Source organism: Rhincodon typus, chromosome 9 (assembly GCF_021869965.1).
Source record: "Rhincodon typus isolate 14 chromosome 9, sRhiTyp1.1, whole genome shotgun sequence".
NCBI lineage: Eukaryota > Metazoa > Chordata > Chondrichthyes > Orectolobiformes > Rhincodontidae > Rhincodon > Rhincodon typus.
Genome location: NC_063340.1, coordinates 23608975 through 23635564, shown reverse-complemented (window position 1 = coordinate 23635564; position 26590 = coordinate 23608975). Strand labels below are relative to the sequence as shown.

General features: G+C 40.8%; 1 protein-coding gene across 1 annotated transcript in view; it reads right to left on the bottom strand.

The window, feature by feature from the left end:
- Window positions 1-26590, bottom strand: part of LOC125483986 (1-acyl-sn-glycerol-3-phosphate acyltransferase delta-like) — a 118257-nt gene that overhangs the window by 71733 nt on the left and 19934 nt on the right. Inside the window, exon 2 of the mRNA XM_048600946.1 lies at window positions 11710-11967. Coding sequence (XP_048456903.1) covers window positions 11710-11915 — 206 coding nt within the window. The 5' untranslated portion in view covers window positions 11916-11967. The remainder of the gene's footprint in view (window positions 1-11709; window positions 11968-26590) is intronic.

The window sequence follows — 26590 nt, the reverse complement described above, 5'->3', positions numbered from 1 at the left end:
ATTCTCTCTTCTCCCTTCCCAAAAGGGCTCATTTTTGGTTCCTGTGCACTTGTACCTGATGTGTTACCACATACAGGTTCTTCTTCTGCCCAAATAAATATACCTCACTCTTGGTCATCAACTCAAAGATGAAGAGCAAGCGATCATACACAATCACCTTTGCTACCTTTTCTCTCCCCACCTCTGGGAGAGCTGGTTCAAGTTCTTGGGTATCTAAACGAAAGTAAGTTGAAAGAGAGAGTGTGGTAGGGGAGAAGAGAAAAGCAAGTTGTGTTGACAACATCCAAAGCTAGTCAGAAGAAAAAGGAGTGTGGGCAAAACAAAAAAACATGGAAGAGAAATAGTTATGCAGAAAGCACTGCATAACTACATAATTCCTCCAGCATGGATGATGACACCATGACCTCAGCAATAGCCCTCCCTTGACAGTAAATATTATCCCCACCACAGAAGTCCTAATGTGCAAGTGGAATTATCCTTCATTATGTGCCACCTTCTGCTGCGTCATTGAGAGCTGTGCTTGCAGCTGTCAGTATGATCCATCCAAATACATTAAAACAGCACTAAGTGTGAAGTAAAAGTACCAAAGGGCTGAGCCTGCTTGATAGAGATTGTTGGTTGGTGGGTCTTAGAGGTGGTCTGAATTAAGCAGTGGATGAGGCCAGTGGTGCAGTAGGTAAGTTTTGCAATTTGAAGACTGGATTGCATGTGCATTCCTGGAACTATATTCCTACTATTGACCTTTGCCAATTCCTGAACACATCTGAGGTGCCGATCTCCTGCATCTCTCCACCTCTAAGCTGTGGACGTGTCTGTGGGGGGAGCCTTGGACAAAGGCCTCCAATGTTTCTGGATAACCCTGGTGTTTCATATCATCTCATGTACAGCCTACTTTTAATCTTGCAGGAAAGATTTAGTTCATAAAACAGAACCCACCTCTTACCCACTCCCCACCGTGAAGTATAATTTATAACATTAACACAGTATATCAAATCAACTTTAAACTGTCAGTAAAGAGAAAACCAGATTTGTTTCTAACTAGTTTAAATCACTGCCCAGCACAGTGAGAGAGTGTTTGTCTCGAGTGCACATACCTGGAAAGTGCATAGTCCTGCATTACACAGGAGGCTCAGGATAAATCAACAAAAACCACGGCATCTTTTCCCAGCCCTACTTTGTCCCTTTTCCACCATCACCAACTTGAGAGAACTGTGCAGAGAGGGTGGATTCCCACCACATCTTCCAGTCACAATGCAGTCTTTTTAGGATGTACTATTGTTTAGTTTCACTAGCCAAATTATTTGCCAAGGTATAAAGCCTTAAAAAAGGAATAAAAAAGTTTAAGTGATCGTTGGAGGCAGTGTTCAAGTACAAGGAAGAATACAATTTGTCACTGAATGCTTCAAATGGGCAAAGTTTTAAAAAAAATTGAGATCTAGAACAAACAAAAAATAATTGGTTGTGAATCAAATTGACAAAAAGTATTCTACTATTCATGTACAAGTATGGCAAGAAAAAAAGAGTTTTCAAAAAACATGTGGATTATTGCAGGAATGCCAATAATCCAGAATGTAGCTTTTAAAACTTCACATGTTCAGACAAAATGAACAGCATTTCATATTTACATGAAATTTAGTCTGCTAGCAGAATCATTTAATATCCATTGTATCCCCATGATTTGTCTGATGAGTACTGACTCAGCAGCATTGATAAAATACCGTTATAAACTGAACTGCCAATTTCTATCAGGAATTAAGCAAAATATAAATTTTTCTTAGCAAAGAAACTTTAAAAATCAACTAATAAATATTTCTAATATTAAAAGGAACCCCCTTCATAATAGGTGTGAATGTATAACAAAAATCACCCAGAGAAACATTCTACAGTCACAGCAAAGACTAAACTCCATTTACCATTACTCACCCTTATTCCATATTTTTACATGCTTGTGACAAACACATACCTACTGGTCTCAGTAAATGCTGTGCATCAAAACTTATGATAAGCCTTCTAGAAGGCCAGAAAACAACATCTATCAATGCTCGCGTAACCACTATGGTAGGTGACTTCAAGAGAGAGTTACTTAATTTAGTGAGACAGAACATCTGATGCAACTTCAACTGTCATCGCAACAACTCTCTATTGGTACAGGTTTAACTTAAAACATTCAGTGGTGCATCAGAAGAGCATTAAAGGCAAAACCGAACACTCATCCACATAACACAATTGGAGTAACAGGCCAAAAGCTTGATCAAACAGAAGTGTTTTATGGCAGGTCTTAAAAATGGTGGAAATACTTAGCGAAGTGTTGGAACAGAATGCCACAGCTTAGACCGAGGAGCAGACTGTATGGCCACTACTGTTACAGCAAGTTAATTTAGAACATGCTTACAGCACAAAAAATAAGCCATATGGCCATTATGTGCCTGTGCTGGTCGATAAAGATCCAACTGCACAAATCCCATTTTCCAGCTCTTGGCCTGTAATCCTGGAGGCCGTTGCAATGCAGTTGAATATCTAAATACTACTTAAAAATGTTAGGATAGACTTTCTGGGCTCAACCATTCTTTCATGCAGTGATTGAGACATTTGCTCCTCGATGGGTGAAATAATTTCTCCAGAAACAAACAAACTCTCCTTAGCCTTCTGCCTCTTACTTTGAGTCTACAGTACCTACTTATTGACTCAATTGAAAAAAGCCTCAAAACGCCCCTCAAGATTATTACACCTCTTTTCAGGTCCCTTCTCAACTTTCACTGCTCCTAGGAGATCAACTCCAGCCTATCCAATTTTTCCCCTCAAATGATAGGGGGCCTTCAGCATAGGCAGCAGTCTGATAAATCTCCTCTGCACCCTCACTAGCGCAATTGCATTTTTCTTGTAATTTAGTAACCAGAACTGCATGCACTACTCCAACTGTGGCCTAGCCAGCCTTTTCTCCAAGTTCCAGCGTAACCACCTTGCTTTTGAACTCTATGCCGAGTCTAATAAATACAAGTATCCCAAAGCTTTTTGACCATCTTATCTACCTGCCCTTGTACCTTCAGGGATCTGTAGATACACACTAAGGTCCCTCTTATCTTCAGTAATTTCCAGAATCCTATCACTCAAATCACATAATCCCTTGCCATGCAAGCCTTACCCAAGAGCACTTTCTCACTTTTCCAGGTGGAATTCCATTGATATCCTCCTGCATTTTACAGCTATCCTCATTAATTATCATCCTACAAATTTGAGAGACTTCCACAAATGCCTTGATCATGCCCATGATATTCAAGACCAAATATTATTAATGTACAATACAAAACAGCTTGAGCCCCAGAACTGAACCCTGCAGGACTACATACAAAAAAAAACAAATCTTCTACAATTATCATCTGTTTCCTTTCTCAGCAAATTTTTGATCCTAGGTATCACTTTTTGCCTTGGATCCCGTGAATTTTTTTCTTGATTAGTCTGCCATAAATCAAAAGCTTTGCTAAAGTCCATGTAGACCACAAATCAAATACATTACCTTGCTTGAATATCTCCTTGAAAACTGTTAGTCAAACAACCTCCCTTTAACAAATCCACGTCAACTACCCCAGATTAATTAGTCTCTCTAAATGCAGATATATTCTGTCTCCCTGAATTCTCGCTCATTGCCTATCTTCTATGGTGGGCAGGTTAACCGAATCTCATCATTTCCTGCTTTGTCCCTACCTACCTCCTTTGTTTTAAATAACGAGGACGTCAGCCGTCCTCCAGTCATCAGGCACATTACTTGCAGCCAAGAGGATTTGAAGAACTGCCAGGGCCCCAAATATCTGCTCCCTTGCCTCCCTCAACAGGTCAGATACACCTTATCTGGACCTACAGGTAGATTCACTTTTAAAGACTGCTAAACGTGCTAGTACTTTCTTTCAATATTAACTAATATTTCATAGTTCTCCACCCAGTCATCTAGAAACACATTACCTTTTTCCATTGTGAAGACTGATGCAAACTATTCATGGAGTATTGTGCTCGCATATTCCAGGTCCACATGCTGATTACCTCTTTGCTCCCAACATTTTCCCTAGTTACTCTCTTGCTGTGTATTTAAAACAAACTTTTGTCATTTTTATTCTACCCTACCAATGCTTTTTCACACTTTGCTTTCCCAATTTTAAGCTCCCCTTTGCACTTAAACGCTCCATACTGCACTAGAGAAATTCCATACAATTGGCATGAGACACTGGAGTGTCCTACAAAATTCACAAGAGCAAATATTTGGAAGCCAAAACACCACTGCCACTTTAACCTTGAAGTAATAGAAAATATACCTTTCAAAATTCATCAAAATCACAAGAAATGTTTTACGACATGCCACAGTAAAAAACCCACCTCCTCAGAGGACAGACACGACCAATAAAGGTATCCTTTGTCATCCAGTATTTCCCTGGAGCAGAGAAACTACACCACTTTCTTTGCAGCCTTCAACACGCTCATCGTCAATGACATCTCGCCAAGATCTTCCCTATGCCTCCAGTTTTCACCTTCAAAAAACAAACTACCAAACCTTAAACACATCACTGTTCGCAGCAAACTACCCAGCCGTCAGGGCAACATTGACCACAACACCACACAACCTTGTCATGGCAACGTCTGCAGGACAGGTCAGATCAGCAACATTGATACTACCATCCCATATGAGAACACCATCTACCACATACATGGCAGATACTCACATGACTCAGTCAATGTTGTCTCATATGCTGCAGGCAAGGATGATCTTGGGTTCATGTCACATTACTTGTGACCTCATCACACTGTTCTGTATCTGTAAAATCTTCCTTACTGTCCTGTTTTGACACCATCACCTTGATAAATTGTTACAAGGTCTCTACTTTAATCAGTTCGTACAGTTTAGAATTATTTTGGTCAGACCCTCTGCATGTGACTCTTCCACCCATCACATTATTCCAGTCATTGGTCTGTCTCCAGCATCACCTTACTTTTAATCATTTCTCCCTCATTTAATTGGATTAGAGGTCATCCCTTTGCTGGTTATTCAGCTGTTGACACTTTACTCACCATCTAACACTCTTGGTCACCTGCAGAGAACTCAGACACTCCACTCACACCAATGGTATGATCTTTTGATCTCTGCCTATAAACTGTGTCTGTGTGCTCTATTCTCTCACTGCACCGGACGAAGGGGCTGTGCTCTGAAAGTTCAAATAAACCTGTTGGACTATATTCAGAAGTCGTCGTAGGACATCAGATTATAGTCACACTTAAAAATGAATTGCAAGGGCAGAATGCCTCGATTTAAGAAAAGTCATTTGTACATGTGCCTTACACTAGGATACTGCAATCTGGGTTCACTTTTAGCCGAATGGAAAGCAGCAAAATAGTTTCTTTGCTTAGACAGCCTCAATTACATCCTATGTGCAATGGTGTGCTCAGCCTTGAAAGGGTGAGGCAAATAAAGAGCCAGAGCCAGAATGTGCATGACAAGCACAAGCAAATGTTGTTCTTGCCCTGCTTTGAAGTTGTAGTTGCAGCTAAAAGAGATGTTGGTAGATCTGTTTAAATGAAGCAAAAATTAAAAAAAAAAGAAAAAAAAGTGTTCTCAAAGTTCAGGTGAGAAAATTTCTCTTTAGGAAAAGGTCATTCTGCAATGCACCCTTCTTTTAACAGTTTGTCCTGTTCTGCATGGTCCCCATTTCACACAATTTCAAGGATGTGGCCTGCCAGACAACCCAGGTCTAGAAGTAATTTGTTTCAGCACCAGCTAGATCAGTCCTTGCAGACTATTAGAACTTTAGACAAGTATAGGTGTTGGAAGCTGCAGTCACTTCAAATCAGAGTTTTGCTATTAATTTCTTGTTTTACTTGGTCTCATGCTATGGCAGCTAAAGCAGTCATTTTCACACAAAAAGGACAACATGTGAGTTAAAGATGATGGCTATGAAGGTTCCCAGGCCACTGACACCTGGTCCCCTAGTTGTTTAGGGGAAACAGAATGATTGTTCTTAGGAACAATGTAAACTGTCCTTATACCAAAAAAAGGTGGGCAAGGGGATGTTTAGTTATTCTACTGTTAGGAGTAGCTAAGCCATGGTCATTGGCTTAAAAAAAAATTCAGACAAGTTATGACATATGCATTAAATCAGCCAGTCCTCAAAATAGCATGCATCAGCAAACGTTCGGAGTCAGCAGGCAGTTTTCACCAAGTAACTGTTTTCTTCAGACAGAAGATGGGCCAGGAACAGAGGAGAAAGACTTGGCAAGGAGTAACCTAAAAATTAAGCTAGAGAGCAGGATGTTGCCTTTTAAATTTCAGCGGTCACCTCTGTTTGCCAAATGCCTGTTCATTTTCTGGTATCAGATAATCAGGAAACGAATGCTAAAACTTTATAAGTTCCAAGTATCTGTTGCCCTTCTAGACAATAACAGTGTTTAGAAGATCCTGCCAAAAGGAGTTTTGGTGAGCTATTGCAGTGCATCTTGTAGATGGCACATACAAATTCCAACATGCACCGATGAAGGGAGTGGGTGCTGAACAAGCAGGCTACTTTGCCCTACAGGTGTTGAGCTTTGAGCATGTTGGAACTGCACTCATCCAAGGGAATTGGGAGTGTTCTATCGCATCCCTTGGAGATGGTTGACAGGCTTTGGAGGCATAAACATGGGGCGAGTTACTCACCACAGAATTCCACAGCCTTCGACTGCTTTTGTGGCCAACATTTGACTGTTCTAATTCAGTTTCAGGATTAATGACAACCCTGAAGATAATAATTAATCCCATTGAATGTCAAGGAAAGTAAGTTGGATGTTCATTGTCTGGCATGAATGCCACTTGCCTCTTATCAGCTCAAGCCTGGAAGCCGTCCAGCAACAAACACGCTTCAAAAAAGTGAGCAGTTGTGAATCATGCTGAATTTTTTTTGGGGGAGGGGGGTGCCGAAATTAAAACAACCATACCCCTGATTTTAAAGGGAAAGTAATGATGAAACGGTTGAAGGTGGTGGTTTGGTCTAGGACACTACCTTTAGTAATGTCAGGGACTAATCAGCTCAGTCACAGGGCGACCATAACCACCCTCCTTTGTTCCAAGTATGACTTCAACCAGTTGTGTTCCTTTAATCTACGTGAGAATTTAAGGCATTCTGGAGGATCAAAAACAATTGCATCCATTATCCCTCCAGCTAGCCCTCAAAGCCTTTTGAAGTTGAAGCAAGGTGGCGATGGCATAGCAGTGCAGCTTACAGGCTCCTCAGCCCAGAGTTCAACTACTCCCTCTGATTTTTACTTTTGTTTTCCCCTTTCTGCTTTTTCTTAAAATGTTGTGTCTATTTATTATTTTACTGTTTCCACTTTCTTCAGCAGAAGGAGATTTCTCCTGGCCCAGGCCCAGCAAGGTAGCAGCTTCTAGCGTGGCACAGTGGCCTCAGCCCAGCGGCCTCAGCCCAGCACTGCAGTCTCCTGTGTGGCAGCCGAGGTTTGGTGGTCTTGTCCTGGCATGAAGGTCTCAGTGTGGAGATCATCTGTGGTGGCTTCTGGGTATTCCAGTCACCCAGCATGGCAATTTCACCCAGTCTAAGCATTGAGGTCTTGTATTCTTGCCTGGAACAGTGGCATCCTGTTATGGCGTCCTTGACTTTGTGATCTTCGATGGCTGGTTCCGAGTATTCCAGCATTCATCGTCCCAAAATCAACTTTCCCCAAAAACTGGAATTCATTCAAGATGAACTGTCTTAATTTTTACTTTGTTCTTTTTAATCTATGACTTCAGTCATTAATATAGGTGCCATGGTATGGGGACTTAAAAACTTCTCTTGTAAAAATACATGTGACAATAAATTGCTATTCTATTGTTAGAACACAAGTCATTAAGTCTGGGATTGCCACTTAGTTCAATTACATTTCCAGTGTCATTTCTTTATACTAATTTTGTTTTTTTTAAAATACAAGTCCTTTAATTGACAATGGCTATTAAATGGCATATTCTAGATAAAGCCAGTCACGATAAGAAAGGAAGTGATGTACAACCAAGCATTTTTGTATATGCAGAATTATAGACCAGACGAAGTAAAGATTGTGTGTACAATTTCACATTTGACCTGGTGTTTTAACATTCACGTCATGCTAGCTAGCAGGATTTGCAAACACATATTTGCATTACATTGAAACTAAAAATTTAAAGGCAGAGGAATCAAGTGATGCAGTGGGCTAGTAGTGCCCTGCTTTTTCACCTCGGAAAAATTAGGATCTGAATTCTCAAAATCAGCTAGTTGCTATGAAAATCAGTGGCATTAACTATGCAAAATGGGAATCTTGCTTGCAGAAGCATAAGAATTCTTATGACATAACATGAAAGTGGTGCAGCTGCTATGCCCTTCTGGCATTGGGATTAAGGAAAATTGTTTGTTCACAGGATGGCAACACAGACTTAAAAAAAGTGTGTCAAGTGATTTTCTTCTGTGTTGCAAAAGGTCTCCAACCAAACCCTTGCCATTACCCTGTTCAGAAAGCAGGTCTTTCTAACCATGCCACTGCCATAGAGTAATACAGCATAGGAACAGTTCCTTCGGTCCAACTAGTCCATGCCAAATATAATCCCAAACCAAACTAGTCCCACCTGCCTGCTCCTGGCCCATACCCCTCCAAACCTTCCTATTCACAAATCCATCCAAAAATGGATTTTAAGTGTGGTAATTGTACCCGCATCCACCACTTCCTCAGAAAGTTCATTCCACACACAAACCACCCTTTAAAAAAGTTTGCCTCATGGCTTCTTTAAAAATCTTTCTCCTCTCACCTTAAAAACATGTCCCCCAGACTTGAAACTCCCCATTCTAGGGAAAGACAACCACCATCAACTCTATCTATACCTCTCATTATTTTAGTTTAGAAGCTTCTATCTGGTCACCTTTCAACCTCTTACACTATATAGTGTAAAAAAAGTCCCAGCTTATCCAGCTTTTCTTTATAACTCAAACCTTCCATACCCAGCAACTTCCCAGTTAATCTTATCTGAACCCTCTCCACCTTGATAATATCCTTCCTATAACTAGGCAACCAAAACTGGACATAGCATTCCAGAAGAGGCCTCAGTCTCCTGTACAACCTCAGTTTAATATACCGACTCCTACACTCAAAACAACTCAGCAATAAAGACAAGCATGCCAAATGCCTTTTTAACCATGCTGTCTATACGTGAACTTTAAAAAGAATTGTGTACCTGCACCCAGGTCCCCCTGTTCTACAATATTATCCAAGGCCCTACTATTAACTGTATAAGCCCTACCCTTGTATGCATTCAGACTGAACTCCATCTGCCATTTTTCAGCCCATTAAACAGATTTGATCAAGATCCCTTTGTAATCTTAGAAAGCCTTCTTTACTGTCCACAATGTTACCAATTTTGGTGTCATCCATAAACTTGCTAACCATGTTTTCTGTATTCTAATCAAAATCATTTTATATAAAAAGTGACAAAAAAGACCGATCCCTGTGGAACACCACTGGGTCACAGGCCTCTAGTCCAAAAAGCAACCCTCCACCATTACTCTGTCTCTTGCCATTAAGAGAATTACATATCCAGTTGGCAAGCTCACCCTGAATCCCACATGATCTAACTTCACTAATTTGCCTTCCATGCAGAACCTTCTCAAAGGCTTTACTAAAATCCAAATAAACAACATCTACTGCTCTGCCAGCATCAATGCTGTTGGTAATTTATTTTAGTGTATTTTTATAAATACATTAACAAATGTATACAAGTCACCATATTTAATCCAGAACCATTTTAATTGCATGAATTATAAGAGAAATAATGCATACAAAGTTAAGACAAAATTTCAGTTTTTGTTTCAACCACGGCTTCTTGATTTCATAAGTGGCTACAGATATTACCTTTACTCCACAGTCAAAAAACTGTCCGAGGTCGCAATACCTTGCCGACGTTTCCCGATTTAGGAACCTACTACTAATTCAGGTTTTAAAAACCACCTTCAGGAATTCAGAACATGCTCGCAATATTCCACAAGATAGCATGTGATACTCTGTCGGCAGCTATCATTTTTCACAATCATTTGCAGTGATAAACAAAGAGGCTATCACATGTACATGTCCCATTTTCTAAGACATCTCAGGTCACAATTACTTGGCAACTTGTATTACTTGTGTCTGTAGCAAAAATGTCTCACTACAAAAATCACAGCGCTCAAAGTTAAAAAGTCATTTTAAGCATGGAGGTGCAGGATTCATCTTTGATCTTTGAATAGTTTTGACATTTCTTATCTTAATTAAAAGTCTTTCCACTAACCCACCTCTCTCATCCAGAAGTGAGACAGTGGCACAGTAGGGCAGCACAGTGGCTCAGTGGTTAGCACTGCTGCCTCACAGCACCAGCAACTTGGGTTCGATTCCAGCCTTTGGCGACGGTCTGTGTAGAGTTGCACATTCTCCCCTGGTCTGTGTGGGTTTCCTTCCACAGTCCAAAGATGTGTGTTAGGTGAATTGGCCATGCTAAATTGCCCATAGTGTAAGAGGGATATGTAGATCAGGTGGGTTACAGGGGGAATGGGTCTGGGTCTGGGTGGGATGCACTGAGGTTCAGTATGGATGTGTTGGGCCGAAGGGCCTGTTTCCACACTATCACCACAGAATCCACAGGGATTCTATGACGACGGTGATGACTAATCATGTCATTAGGCTAGCAATCCAGAATTCAGTACAAAATTCTCTTTCGAGGTGGTGTTTTTCTTATTAATGCAGGTTATATTCTGGGGCTTAGGTTCAAATCGTGCAATGGCAATGAATTCATGTTCCGCCAACTGCCAATGAGCATGAAACCATTGTCAATTGTGGGAAAAGTTGCAAAATGGGCCACTTAGGTTCTTTAGGAAAGGAAACTGCTGTCCTTACCTGGGTCAGGTCTATAGCAATATGATTAAGCACTAAATGCTGGCCTAGCCAATGACACCCACATCCCATGAATGAATTAAGGAAAAAACCCATACTATCACCTCCCAGTCACAGGCAAGTTCCCAACCTCAACAAATACTGGTAATTCATGTGACTCTAAAAGAGCTAGACAAAAATGAAATTCTGTTCCTTCCCATGCAATTATCAGAACAATGCAGTTTTTTCAAAAATGAGAAAGATACCAGGAATAGGATCAAAACAGCCATAACTGCCCATGATTAAAAAAGTTATTCCAGAAACCAAATGTGATTGAAAGATTTCACTGCTTAGCTCAAAAGAATGAGCACTAGGACTGTAGCCTTTACAGCAAGTGAGAAAAATTAGCTGGTAGGGCAGGGTGCAAGAGGGGAGGGAAATGCCAGTAGCACATATTTCAATTTATTGGATTCTGGAAAAAAAAAAAGTTTAAATGATAGAAACTTTTTGACAGCTCCGCAGGAGAGCATGGCTATCTCACTAAATTAAAAATACTGATCAAGGCTGAAATTCAATTCACACAGTCTAACTGCTTAAGTTTCCAAAACACACAAATAAGATTAATTTCCAAAAACACTTTCCACAACAGCTCAACACACAAAGTATCAGATTGTCACTATTGTGCTCATTGGTGTTGAACAGACATGCATTTCAAAAACTGAATTCACAAATCCAAAAACTTCATAAATACAAAATAATGGGAAAAAAAAATGACTCTACTTCCACAACACCAACTGATCCTACAATTACAAATATCCAACACTATAAAGATACAGTAAATTTGAATAAAATGCTTCCTTACGGCTGGCAATGCAGTATGCCAATCTGCAATTAATTCGTCTGTAGAGTTGTTTATTGATCGGCCATATTACCAGGGTGCAGAGCTGAAGGAAGTTGATGATGAGTCCAGTCACCACAAAGATGTAGCATATGAGAAGGTGGCAGATGAACTGAGATTTCAAGGTGGCTACAATGCCCATCGCTTTGCAAAGCCTCCAATATATCCAAAATATCCAGAGTTCACAAAAAAATCTGCAACATACAAGTCATTTGATACAAGTCAGTCATTAACTGGAAAAAAAAAAAGAGTTAAAATTGATTCTTTTCATATAAAATTAGACTGCAAGTCAAATTGACAGCAAAAAATAAAAAAAAAAGACTCCCTTTATCCTGAACAGAAAATAACAAACATGAATCTGCTAGAAACTCCACAGAAATAACTACATAACACTCTTGGTATTTGGATACAGACCATATAGAAGCAAGATGCGAATAGTTTAGAATATCATCATGGTCAGCACAGACACATGAGGCAAAGGGCCTGTTCTTGTGCTGCACTGTTCTGTTCGATGTTCTATTGTAATACCTCAAAATAGTTAAAGTGGGACAGTTAAGGAACCCTAATTCTTCAAAACAATTTGCTCCCATCAGATTCAAGTTACCACGGTGGAATCAAACTCATGTCTTTAAAAACATTAGCTTGGGGTTCCGGATTCCAATGATACTACCACTGCCTCCTTCCCCACCCTCTTTTTTAAAACAGGCTTCAAAACAGGAGTTTAAAAAACCCATTTGAAAATAAACCACTTTGAAACGATAGAAGGTCAGGAGACTAAAAAGAGAGTTAAGTCTCCCTATTCAGTTCTCAATACAAAATTATTTCAATCTATTGTAACAAGCAAAGTCAAACTAAATTGCAAAAATAAAAACCACAGAGGAATTAGTATAATTAACTCCAGTTCATACCACGGAATTTAATCAAATCAGTCGGATTTCTGTCAACTGTAACACAAACGATGAGAAAATTAAAATGGATTAAAAACTAACCTAAGAATTTCATTTGTGCATGTGTTGTTATATAGTTACAACAATTTTTGTTGTTAGCTTCAAATATGTAAGGCACAGGGAAAAAAATTTACACTGTCATCTTAATACTTTCCTTGGTTTTGCCTATTAATCAATTAATACATTTCCAGTTGTTGCTTTACTATTATTTGGTGCTGTTGCATATTCAAAATCTTTATTTGTGCTGCGTACATTGGTCCAGAAAAAAAAAAAAGTTTGTCAAAAGCTGCATTCAACAGGACAAGTGAAGTGATCAACAATTTTTGTTGTGTTCTTGGCAAGTAGGGAGTTTTCAACTGTATTTATCCAACCTTCTAATGTACTGCTTTACCGTACTAAGGCCATGTGTACAGACTGTTATTCAACTGGATAATTCTTGACTGTACAAAACAGCCAACCTTTCCACCTGTGTATGTACACGCTTTTTAAAACAACTGGAGAATGAAAAAGCATACAAAAATGAAACACTTGTTGGCAAAACACCCATCTTTTCTTGCAGCAGTGCCCTAGAGATTTAATTTTATCCCTCCATCATAAAAAGGTCAATAGCAGAGATTATCAGTACCATTCACGACTCCTCATATACCTAAGCAGTCTGTTTCCGAATGCAATGGACAATATCCAGGCTTGGGCTGACATGTGGCAAGTAACATTTGCACCACACAAGTATTAGGCTATGACCATCACCTATAAAAGAGACAAATCTAAACACTGCCCCATGACATTCAATGGTGTTACCATCACTGAATCTCCCACTGTCAACATCCTAGGGGTGATCATTGTGGCGAGTCCGGTTGGAGTTTCTGGCCAAACAGTGGCTAAAAGAGCAGGTCAGAAGGTAGAAATACTGTGGCCGGTAAGACACCACCTGTCCCCCTAAAGCCTGTCCACCATTTACAAGGCACAAGTCAGGAGTGTGATGGAATACACCCCACTTGCCTGTATGAGTGCAGCCCAACACCACAAGAAGCTTGACACCATCCAGGGCAAAGCAGCCGACTTGATTATCACTATATCCACAAGCATCCGCTCCCTCCACCACCTGATGCTCAGTACACATTGCTGCTACTAATCTACAATTCCCTAGAGATCCTCAGACTGCACTTTCCAAACTCACGACCATTTCCATCAAGAAGGACAATGGCAGCAGATACATGGGAACATCACCACTTTCAAGTTTCCCTCCAAGCCACTCACCATCCTGACTTGGAAATATAAATTGCTGTTCCTTCGCTCTCGCTGGGTCAAAATCCCGGAATTCCCAGCACAAAAAGGTATTGTGGGTCAACCCACAGTAGGTGGGCTACAGTGATTAAAGACAGCTCACCACCTTCAAGGGTAACAAGGAGTGGGCAATAAATGCTGGCCAGCCAGTGATGCCCACACCCCACAAATGAATAAATTTAAAAAAAAACTCCTCAGAACTCCAAGCCAGAACTTTCAAAAGTTGGGAACCATGTCAAAAATGTAACTAAGATAGATATTAAACTGGAGAGGGTTCAGAAAAGATTTGCCATGTTGTTGCCAGGAACAGAAAGTTTGAGTTATAAAATAAAACAGCCTGGATAGACTAGGCCTTTTGGTCACTGGAGCATAGGAGGTTGAAGGGTGAAGGGTGATCTTGGAGGTTTATAAAAATCAAGAGGCACACAAAATGAAAGGCCAAGGTCTTTTCCCCAAGATGGTGTGGGGGGAGGGGGGTCAAAACTAGGGAGTATTTTTTCCCTAAAAAGCTTCTTATCTTGTTTACAGCTGAATGCAGATACTGGTCTAACTTGGAATTGAATATACTAATTTACTTACATGAAACAACTATAATCCTTGCTATAATATTTTTCAAGCCATTTCGTTAAACAAATATCTCTCAACAGTAACAACCTTGCATCCATCCAAAAATTTACCTCTTCCACTCAAAAAATAGTTCTGAGGAAGGGTCACCGGCCCTGAAACAATAACTGAATCTCTTCATAGATGCTGCCAGACCTGCTGAGCTTTTCCATCAATTTTTGTTTTCATAAAATACACACTTCTGCTGTAATCAAAAAAAAAAACACGACTTATCTCTCAGTATTTGGAAGAATGAAGTCAGTTGTTAGCTTCAAGCCTCTTTTTCTAAAGAATTAGAAAGCCCCAAACCCTTAAACGATGCACTGAATTCCCCAATTATGCTATTTTGTACCTTGCCCAATTCAGCTGTTTTATTGGGGGTTTCCAAAACAATACACACAATGCTCCAGACCAAGCCTGATTATGTTATTCACTTTAACTTATTCTTCCTTTGTCTTTTATTTCAACCCAATATTATATTTTTGGCATCAAACATTAGCTGGATGCCACACAGGATCTATGGGTTGTAACCCAAAATTTCCCTTCCTCATCCATATCTGCCAATAGATTTTGAATTGTTATAATTGTTTTGCATATTCTTTAAAAGAAGTGATTTTACACTTACCACAATCCTGAAGAGAAAACAAAATCTAGGTTCTCCAACAGATTCTACCCACTCTTCTCAAAATATTCCTGCTGTTATTGTAGCGTAGTGTATTCTACTAACTCTCTGCTGCAGTTACTGCCAGCCTCTCCATCTTGTGAGAAAACATTGGACAGTATTGGTACGGGCATTGAGCCTTCATGATTTCATCACCCCTCTCTACCACTCAAAACACATCCTTTTCACAGAATTGCTGTTTTGTTATCACTCAGTTTTGATTATGCTGCCTCAACCTGTATTACAGGATACATTACGTTTTCATTTTTATCCACATCTCAAATTTTTCCAAATGCATAAGTACTCGGAGCCATTTCTTTCCAAATTTTCCACTGTCTTGACATTGGTCCTACTGTCTGAATATACTTAGCTACCAGGTCTCCCAGTCCCTGTAAAAGAATCTGCTATTCTCCCACTCTAATGTTATGCCCTTTCAAGCTAACTCCAGCCATCTCCACTTTGCTATTGCTACCCATTCTGGAATTCTTGGGCGTATCCAGTTTGACCCAGTGTTTTAATGACTTGGATTTTATCCATGGAGCTAGCACCAAATAAAAAAAGAGTTTGTCTTTTGACTGACCGAAACATCCATGCTCTGTAGCTTTTCTTCCCGGTTGTAAACATTTAAAAATTGTTATGTGTTAAAACATTTTGGCTACATTCACATCATCATTAAACAGAACTATATTTGTGATCCAGGCAGAATTTTTATTCTGCATATATTTAAAAGTGCTTTGCCAGTTCTATATTTTCTTAGCAATTTGATGCTCAAATACTTGTTTTGCTTAGCCAAGTACATATTTTCCCTATGAATCAGGATTACATATTCAGCAACTATCTATTCAAAAAGTTCAGCTGGCACAAATAAAAACAGAAAATACTGGAAAAATAAACAAACAGCATTAGTTTCCCTTCACAAAATGCAATCCGAGCTTGTTTATTCAAAAAAAAAAGAGAGTATTCTTGTATTTTTGACTTCAATTATCTTCCTAGGCCTGAACTATTTAATGAGCTGTTGTTTCATCCTTCCCATTCTACTCAGGCATACCTTCTGTTAAAATCCACCTTACCTAACAACTGCTTATTGCCTCCACCCAGCTATCCTGAATCTGAAAGCGTGTTTTCCCAGGAAGTTTCAAATCTCAACAGCTATACCAATGCACCATTTATATTAGAATGGCAAATCTTCCCAGTCCTATATCATGCAATGCTCTCTTCTGATCCAGAAATTTCACTCTCAACAAGAATTAGCCATTCAACACCTTCATATCCAAAATGCACCAGTTTAAAAAAAGTTACTGCTGAATGATTATTTCCTTTCTTTGAAATATCCATTCAAATATCACCTATAAAAAAAAAAAACTTTAACTATTTGTAGCAAATTCCCAATTGAATCGTTTCTTATTTAATTCTGTTCCAATTGAGTTAGGCCAGAAAGTTTGCATTCAAAGTCCCACCTGACCCAGATGTGTCACAATTAAAATCTGTGCAATTGATTCCATTCGCTCACTTGACAACCTGTTTGTGATGCTGTCATTTATTCATTCGTGGGCATCACTGGCTGAAACAGCATATACTGACCATCCCCAAATGCCACTGAGAAGGTGGTGGTGAGCTACCTTCTCAAACTATGGGTTTAAATGGTAGCCTCAACTCCATTAGCAAGGGTATTCCAGGATTTTGATCCAGCAACACTGAAGGATCAGTAATATATTTCAAAGTCATGATGCCACCCTTGTCCTTCCAGATGTACATTTAGTGGTCATCAGGTTTGCAAGATGCTGTCACAACAGCCTAGGTCAATTTCTGCAGCGCATCTTCTAGATGATGTATGCTGCTGCTACTGGACAATGGTAGTGGTGGGTACAGATGTCTGTGGATGTGGTGCTAATCACATGAGCTGCTTTAACATAGGAGGTGTAAAGTTAGAGTTGTTGGAGCTGCACTCATCCAAACACATAGGGAGTATTACATCACACTCCCGATTGGCACCCTGTAGATGTTGGGCAGACTTTGGTGAGTCAAGATGGAGAATTCACCTGCGAGGTTTAGCCTCTGACCTGCTCCTGTAGCCACAATATTTACATGGTCAGTCCAGTTGTTTCTGGTTAATAGTAGCCCCCTCCCCGCTCCAAGATGTTGGCAGTGGGAGATTCAAAAATGGTAATGCCATTGAGTGTTAAAAGTCAACAGTTAGATCTTTTGTTGGAGATGGATTGTTGTCTGGCACTTTAGTAGCATTTGTTCCACGTCACTTGGAGTGAAACCTCAAACCTGGATATTCGAGGTCTTGCTGTATTTGTACTTGGATGGTTTCAGTATCAGGAGTTACAAATGGTGTTGAACATAGTTCAGAGACTGCATAACAAACATTCTCAATTCTGACCTTAATGATGGAAGGAATGTTATTGATGAACCTGCTGAATACTGCTGTGCCTATGACACTAAAGAATAACTGCAGGTGTCCTGGAGCAGAGAACACCACTAAACAACCACAGCCATCTTTCTTTGTGCCAGAAAAGTCTCATATCACCAGACACAGCCTTTTCTAGCTCTACTATTCTCTCTTTCTTCCCTTTTTTCCATCCTCCCCACCCCACTCACAGTGGCTTGGTTTTTCTGGGGCTCCTTGATCTCACACTCAAAAGGGTGGCCTTGATATCAAGGGTAATTGTCCGCTTTGCCTCTGAAATTCATAGCTCTTTTATCCAGGTTTGAATTAAAATTTGAAGACCATAATGAACTGAGGTCAGGAGATAAGTTGCCTGGGCTGGGGGAGGCGCAGAAACTGAAGCAGAGCATCTGTGAGCAGGTTTTCACTAAGCAAAGACCTAAGAGTAGACTGATAGGGCAATAGCTGGTCAGGTGAGATTGGTGCTGCTTCTTGGATACAGATCGTATCCGAGTGGGTAGGTACCAGCAGCATTGCTGCACTTGAACAGTTTGGCTAGGGACATGGTAAGTTCTGGAGCTCAAATCTTCAATTGAGGAAGGGTCACCAGACCCGAAACGTTAACTCGGTTTCTTCCTTCACAGATGCTGCCAGACCTGCTGAGCTTTTCCAGCAACTTTGTTTGTGTTCTTAATTTACAGCATCTGCAGTTCTTTTGGTTTTTTCTTCAATATTATTGCTGGAATGTTGTCAGGGACCATAGCCTTTGTGGTATCAGATGTCTCCAGTGTTTCTTCATATTAGAGTGAATTAAATTGGCTGACGACCTCTGGAAGAGGCAGGGGTGAACCACCCACTCCACACTTCTGGCTGATGATTGAAGCATTGGCAACAGCCTTATTGTCTTTTGGACGGATGTGCTACGCTCCCCCATTACTGAGGACGGGGATATTTATGGAGCCACCTTTTTCAGTGACTTGTTTAATTGTTCACCATTTTTGACTGGATGAGACATCCAAGTTCTGCGGTTATTCAGTCTGTTGGCTGTGGGATCATTTAGCTGCGTGTCCCCGTCACTTGGTGCTTACGTAGTTTGGCAGGCAAATAGTCCTGTGTTGTAGTTCCACCTGGCTGACACTTCGTATGTATACCTGGTGTTGTACTCTGCCTATCCTCCTGCACTCTTCATTGAGCTATGCAACTATCTGAATTAGTTCCTTCTTATCTAAAGAACTCCTCCCATTTATGACTTTCACTCTTACTGTTTCCATTACAATAACAAAGTCCACCTCATCCATTTGCACTAACCTAATTTTTGGCTCAGCTATGGGTTCAGTTAGTAACACTGTTACCTGAGGCAAAAGATCATGGGTTCAAGTCCAACTCTTAGACTGGCATACAAAAGATCATAGCCAACACCTCTAGTACAGTACCAAGGAAGCGATGGTACCTCTAACCAAAAAGAACTGTGGATGCTGTAAATCTGTTGAGGAAGGGTCACTGGACCCAAAACGTTAACTGATTTTTTTTTCCTTCACAGATGCTGCCAGACCTGCTGAGCTTTTCCAGCAACTTGTTTTTGTACCTCTAACAGCATTTCTTTTGGATGAGGTGTTAAACAGAGGCCCCACCTTCACTCAGGTGGATGTAAACAATCCTTGCACACACTTTGAGCAGGAGAGTTATCCCATCATCTTCACTAATAGTTACCCCTCAGCCAATAGCTGCAAAGAAATTCCAATCACCGCAGCGTTGTTCGTGATGTATACAACTGACTGCTGCATTTTCTACACTACAAAAAGTAACAAACTTCAAAATTATTTCGTTGGCCATAAACTGTGTTACGGTACCCAGTGGACATGAAAAAAGATGCTACATAAAAAGTCCTTTCACCCCCACCCCTCCATCTTCTCCCCTCTAACATTGGTGTACAAAGTCTTCCTGTACTAGGACATATTCATTTATTTAGTCTCTTATCTGAAGCTGCCTGATTGATTGTGTACATCTCATTTCTCTATTCCTTAGCACAAGAATACTTGTCTTCTTATCTCTTTTCATTTGAAAAAACGCTTCATATTGCCAAAAAACCCTACTTGGTTAAGTTTTTAGGTAACCATTTCTTTCAACATTGTGCTGGGAAAAATAGGGGTTTGCAGGAACAAAAATAGCTGTGTACTACTTCTCCCAATCCAATCTGGTCATTGAATACCAAGCCCATAGTGGGGAATTTAAATCGGCTGATTGCCATTTTCATTTCCTCCCCACAACTAGTACACCAGTAATTCTTCATTATAGTACTCACTTGAATCTTTTTGCTCTGTATCAAGACACAGCATGTCTTTACAGTGTCACACCTTTCCAAGCTAGCCAGCTTCTCCACAAAGTGCAGCTCATAACTCTACATGCCAAAGACCCCACTTCTATTATTTCTATCCTAAGTTTTGTTTGCTCTTTCGTCTGCCATGAAGCAATTTCAAGATAAAAACTGAAAGAACTGCAGATGCTGTAAATCAAGAACAAAAACAAAGTTGCTGGAAGAGCTCAGCAGGTCTGGCAGCATCTGTGATAATCTGTTATAATGAAAGGAATAAGCCCTAAAATGTTAATGTGTGGGTGTGGGCAAGGGCATGAGAGATATAGGGGTTTTAACATACATGACATGAAAATCAAGGATGAAGAAATAGGAAGAGGAAAGATGTAGGGGTTAATTCAGCTTCTGTCTACAGGTGCTGTTAAACTGAAGTTTTTTTTCAAACTTGAAGTACTTATGCCCATGTTCTAACATCTGCAGCACTTCACTCTCCCATTAAAAGTAAAATGCCATTGAACGCTGTACATTTGCTCAGTAGGTTCTTAAAAAAAAAAAAGTATTTAAATCTTCAGTACTGCTGAAAATATTGAGCTGAATCTTGCAGTTTAGGCCAAATGCAAGTTGCATCAATTTTGTTGGAGTGACTCTTGCCGCAAGGCCAAGCAAGTGCGAGTTACATCTTACCAAACTCATCGCATTAAGTGGTATTTAATCCCTCATGGCATGCATCATGTCTGATGTCCACAACATCTTGCTGAGCATCATTCATGGAGCAACTTACCACTGAAAAGCATTTGTAGCTCCAGCACCATATTTAAAAGGCTACCGTGCACCCTGGAAGCATGGTCAGCATGGAGCTGCCCTGCATGGTTTCAGGCTTTTGGCCCAAACAAGGCAGACAGGGACTGATAAACGCACCCTGTTTTGCAGGCCTAGTCTTGGAGCTCCTGAAGAATGGGTAGGCAGAACTTCCTCTTCTTCTCCACCCTCCCAGGACCAAATGGAGGCCATGACACCTGACCATGCCAGCCTGGTCAGAGGTTACCATCCATATTGGAGCAATGCAGCCATCTGGGAAGAACATTTAGCACTGAAGGAAGTTAGCCAATGGTGTTCTGCACTACACCAGCACAGGTGCCACCATTTCCCAAATACGTCAAATCTCTGCTACTGCACCACCTCCCATTAGTGCTCATTATCTACACTAATGCAATGCAACCAATTCTATGCTCACCCTCTCCCAACCCAAACTGGGGCACCACTAACTCTGCACTGCCTATTCACTCACTCAGGCAAACCTGTACCACCAGTGTGTTATCCTCCCGCCTCTCCATTATTCCAGAAGCAAAACATGCCACAACAGGGCAAAGAGTCAAGAGGGCCAGTGTGCTACTGATCATTCAGCATCTTGCCCTTTACAGGCAGAGGTTAATGACAGGAATCTTGCCTCGAGCAGGGCCTAGACTCATTGGAAGTTTAGTCTGACTGATCCCAAGCAAAGGCTATTCCCTTGATTGGGCAGCAGCCTGACAACCATGGCAAGCTTTCTGGTTCTGTGCTGGTGCTAAGTGGCAGGGCAGGACTGATGGGTCAGTCAGAATCTCTGGACAAGGGCAATGAGGGTAATGCAAGGCTGGTGGGCTGGAACCAGTTAGGTTCAGAGTAAGTGAGCACTATAACGGTGAGTAAAGAGCCTACAGATGTAGCCTGGTCTAATCCAAGAGTTGGATCTAATCCACTGAGCATAGAAATGTCCTTGCTGCAACATTAATTGCAGGTCCAGCTCAAGATACAGCACTGAAATGTAGAGCATCCTGCAGGTGGATCAGAGGGGAGCCATAGGTTCAGAGGCTGGTCCATGTTGAATACAACATCCATAGATGTGTGGTGGATGGGGCCAGGGTCCGTGAAGCATGCCGGAGATACTGGTGCCTGATGTTCACCATGGAGGTCTTTAGATGCAAGTTACAAGCTGAATCCACCAACCATCCAGTTTTAGTTTTCGTGTCTGGTTTTCCCCAAAGCTAGTTTGCAGATTTTTTTTTTTTTTTTTTTTAAAAAAAAAACATGTCTGAACAAATTACAACCTCAGTCATGTCTTCTGGCCCATAGGTTGGGATGTTGCTGTGCCACAACACCTCAGATGATGGCTAGTTTGTATGGAGTTTGACAAGATCAAACCCACGGCAAGTCAAACTGTTAAAAGAGGAGATAGCAAGAAATGCAGATGTCAGAGTCAATACAGTTTGGAACTCGAGGAACACAGCAGGCCAGGCAGCAAGGAGCAAAAAAAGTGTCGATGTTTTGGGCCTGGACCCTTCATCAGAGCTGAAGGGTCCAGGCCTGAAACGTCAACTCTCCTGCTCCTCTGATGCTGCCTGGCCTGCTGTGTTCCTCCAGCTCCAGACTGTTAAACACCTTGTTAACAAGCATTAATGATACTCTCAACTGGGGCTCATTGCTCTGCTTGGGAAAAACATACACGATGTGCTAAAAGGCTCTGATAGCACATTGGTAGTGCCCCTACCACTGAGCCAAGAGGCCCAGGTAAGTTTACTTACCCTGAACACAAGTCATAACATTTTCGAACAGGTGGAATAAAACAATTACAAAGATGCAGCAAGATGACTTTGACATCAAGATGGGCTTTGCCAAACATCTTGCCCGGTTCGATCACTCATCATGCCATACCCCCATGCCTAATAAGATTCTGTCCATTTTGTTGAAACTTTTCATCTTGTGCAGGAGTTCCATGGCAATGTTACTACCGGAGTTTGCTTCCCAACCATTCTCCTCTCAATTTAAAATTGAAAAAAAAAAAATAAAAGCAATATATATATACGATGTATTTCTTGTGCTCATCAGGACAACCTACAAAAGGCAAAAAGCTTCAACAAAATGCACACATTTTCAGCAATTACAGAATGTACATTGAAAAAATTTTTGATCTGTTGCAAATATGCCCAACTTTTACGCTCGAGTAACACGCTACCAGCATAAATGCAGAATATTGCACCATAAAAATGGAATTGCTACAGCACAGCTAGAAGCCATTTGGCCCATTGAGTCTGCACAGACCCTCCGAACAGCATCTCAACCAAAAACTCAGATCCCTACCCTATCCCCACATAGCCCACACTTACCATGGCTAATCCACCTAACTTGAATATCTTTGGACTATGGGAGAAAACCTATTCAGACATGGGGAGAATATGCAAACTCCAGAGATGCTAGAAATTGGAAACGGAGTGCTGGAAAAACTCAGTAGGTGGAGAAAGAAACAGTTGATGTTTTGAATACTGCATGACTCTCCAATTTCTGAATAGGTTGTTTCAAAATAATGCACAGTAGCACAGCGCAATTTAAAACTCTCCATAAAAAGAAAGACAGAGGTCAGAGGTGCTGAATTTTAGACCAGATTAATTAAATGAAAACAAGGTGCAAGTGGAAAAAAGAATTCTACTCTGAGGAGGAGGTGTTATCTCCTGACCAATTACATATTGAAAAAAAAAGCGATCAAAGCCAGATTATTGGACAGGACATTGGTTAGGCCACTTTTGGAATACTGTGTTCAATTCTGGTCTCCGTTAATGGGGAGGAAAAGGGTTCAGAGAAGATTTACAAGGATGTTGCCAGGGTTGGAGGGTTTGAGCTATATGCAGAGGCTGAATAGGCTGGGGCTATTTTCCCTGCAGCGTCAGAGGCTGAGGTGTGACCTAATAGGAGGTTTATAAAAATGAGAGGCATGGATAGGGCAAATAGACAGTCTTTTCTCTGGGAGTGGGGTTGTCCAAAACTAGAGGGCGTACGTTTGAAAAAGGTGTGGGGAAAGATTTGAAAGAAAAAAGGACCCAAGGGCCAACTTTTGCCCATAGTGGGTGGTGAGTGTTTGGACTGAGCTGCCAGAGGAAGCGACGGAGGCTGGTACAATTACAACAACATTTAAAAGGCATCTGAATGGGTAATGAATAGGAAGGGTTTGGAGGGATGTGGGCCAAATGGGACTCGGTTTATCTAGGATGATATCTGGCCAGCATGGACGAGTTGGTCCAAGGGGTCTGTTTCCACACTGTACACTATGACTCTGTCCAGTCTTCACCATACAGCTGTCTGGGGGAGCTCGCAGCAGACCGTTACCTTTCCAACGTCACAACTGTGAAGTACACAAGAAAGACTTTATAGTCAATGAAGTACTTTTACATGACCTGAGAAGGCACTAAATATACGACGTACAATAAATTCACACGCTGCAATTCAGGACAAAGATGTGTAACACGAACTGGGGTTACTTTTTACACCCGTGCTCACCAATCAGGTGAAAAATCAAACTCTTGGTTCTCTAGTGATGAGCAGGTTAAAGTACATTCCCATTCGGTTTTTATTGTTGTTAAACCAGAGGACATTTCGGCAAGTTATTGGCTTGCTCCGGCCGTTGTTTGCACACTCGGCGGTTTATCAACTTTAAAAATCAGCCCTTTTCTCTGTCCCCAGCCGTTTAGGGTGTACGTTTTAATAGATATCTGACAGAGGCAGTTACCTTCAAATGACACATCCATTTGCCGCCGATCTGCTGCAGGCTCGGCTTCGACAAAGAGGCCCATCCTCTTGCCTCAACTTCCCGCCTCTCACTGTGTGCGCGCTCAGCCTATCCGTCTCGAGAGAGAGTAAACGGTTGGACACACACACGCCCCCAGTTTGAAATGAACGGCGGCTCGAGCCGCTGCATCAGGATACAGTTCACCCAGGACTGGGTAGGTTCTGACAGTTAACTATCTTTTGACTGGTTCAGCATTTTGCGGTTTATACCTTTGAAGAGGTTAGAGACCCGAAATATTACCTCAGATTTCTCTCCAAACACCGTAGATTTGCGGAGTTATTTTCCGCACGTTTTTCCTCCTTAATAGTAGCTTTGAAGGACTGTTTTTTCGTCTTCACCCTTTATCTGGGCTATGGATGCTGGACCATTAAGAGTTTTATCCCAGTCCCGTCCTCGCGACTCTACACCTACCAGATTTCCAGCTGGTCAGGGGCTTCAGTTGATTCCTCCACCCTCTGGCCTGGTAGGTTGTGGCCAGCCGACAAATTATACAACCATACCACTACCAGCCCCAAAAAGGATTGATATACAAGCATTCGAAAAAAAAAAGTCACGTCACAGCCTAGCAGCTGTGAAAACTTTTAAACTACTTCGTCATATTGTCAAGGAAATAGTTGAAGGTACAAAAGAAAAGCGAGATTTGCATCAGAAGAGATGTGACGTGACATTTTACAGGAAGATTCTGGTCTCAAACTTAACCCAAAAGAATGAAAACGTATCAAACAGGAGATAGCCTAGACCGTAACTTATCTTTTGAGGGCGAATTTAAGGTGCTGCATCCCAGATATGATTTGATTAGTCGAACTATTCAGCTTTAAGCAAAAAAAAAAACTGCTTATGGTTAAAAATACAAACAAAAGAATTGCCTAACTCTAAACACGATAAATATATTTAAATACTCAACTTTTCTAATATAGCAGCATCTCATGCACACACCTTTAGCAAGTGAGGAAAATACGCACTTTGAACCTAGCAGCACAGAGAAAGCTGCATCTAGCAGCTTCAACTCAAACCAAATTTCAAACAACTGAAAGCAAAAGCTAAATCCCTGGATCTGACAGAGCCTGACTCTACCCACTCATGCTTCTTTTTGTCTAAATTTTAAAAAAAACCCTAAAGATATTTACTATGCTTTCCATGAAGCAGACCTCAGCACCAGATTTACAACACCCCTCTTTTGAGGAACAGAAGAGAATAAATCCCTCTTTAAAAAAGGCACATATCACAGAATGAGTGAAAAAAAAACTCAGCCTCAGTGGGTGCAAAAGGTAGCCTAAAATGAGGTGTTTATAGAATGTTTTGGGACAGCTTACTAAAATAGCACTTTCTGGAGATAACCAGAAACAAACTTTACTAGTCGTGTTATGATGCAATGAGGTAAGATTGAAGACCCATAGATAACTATAACCATGTTATTTTACATTCAATTTGAGGGAGAAGGGAGTGGATAAAAGACTAGAACCTTAAATTTAAAAATAAGGGCAACTACAAAAGAAAGAAAATTCCCTAAAAAAAGTGAACTGGCAAAATTAGGTTATGGAATAAAAAGGTCAATAGAAATGCAATGTCATACATTTAAAGAGGGAATATTTCAGATAGTGTTTCAATGGGAAACAAAAATTCCAAGAGTAAGTGGTTAACTAAAAGGTTAAGACAGTATCAAAACAGAAAAAAAAAAAAAAAACCACAAACCTACCATTGCAAAGACAGGTGGCAGGTATCACTATTAAACAAGACAAAAGATTAATCAGGAGGGGGAAAAAGCTAGCTGGAAATAAGAAAAACAGTAGCAAGATTTTCTATAGGCAAGTTAAAAAAAAAGTGAGCACTGCTCAGAGAGACTCTGAGAAATTAATAATAAAAATTAAGGAGGAGATGGCAGATGACTAGAACTGGTACTTTTGCATTGGTCCTCATGGAGGGAGGGTTTAAAAAAAAAAAAAAAAAAAAAAAATGTGACTTCCCAGGAACAGCTGTAAATCAGAAATCGAAGTTGGGGGACGGGGGGTGGAGAAAGGGAGG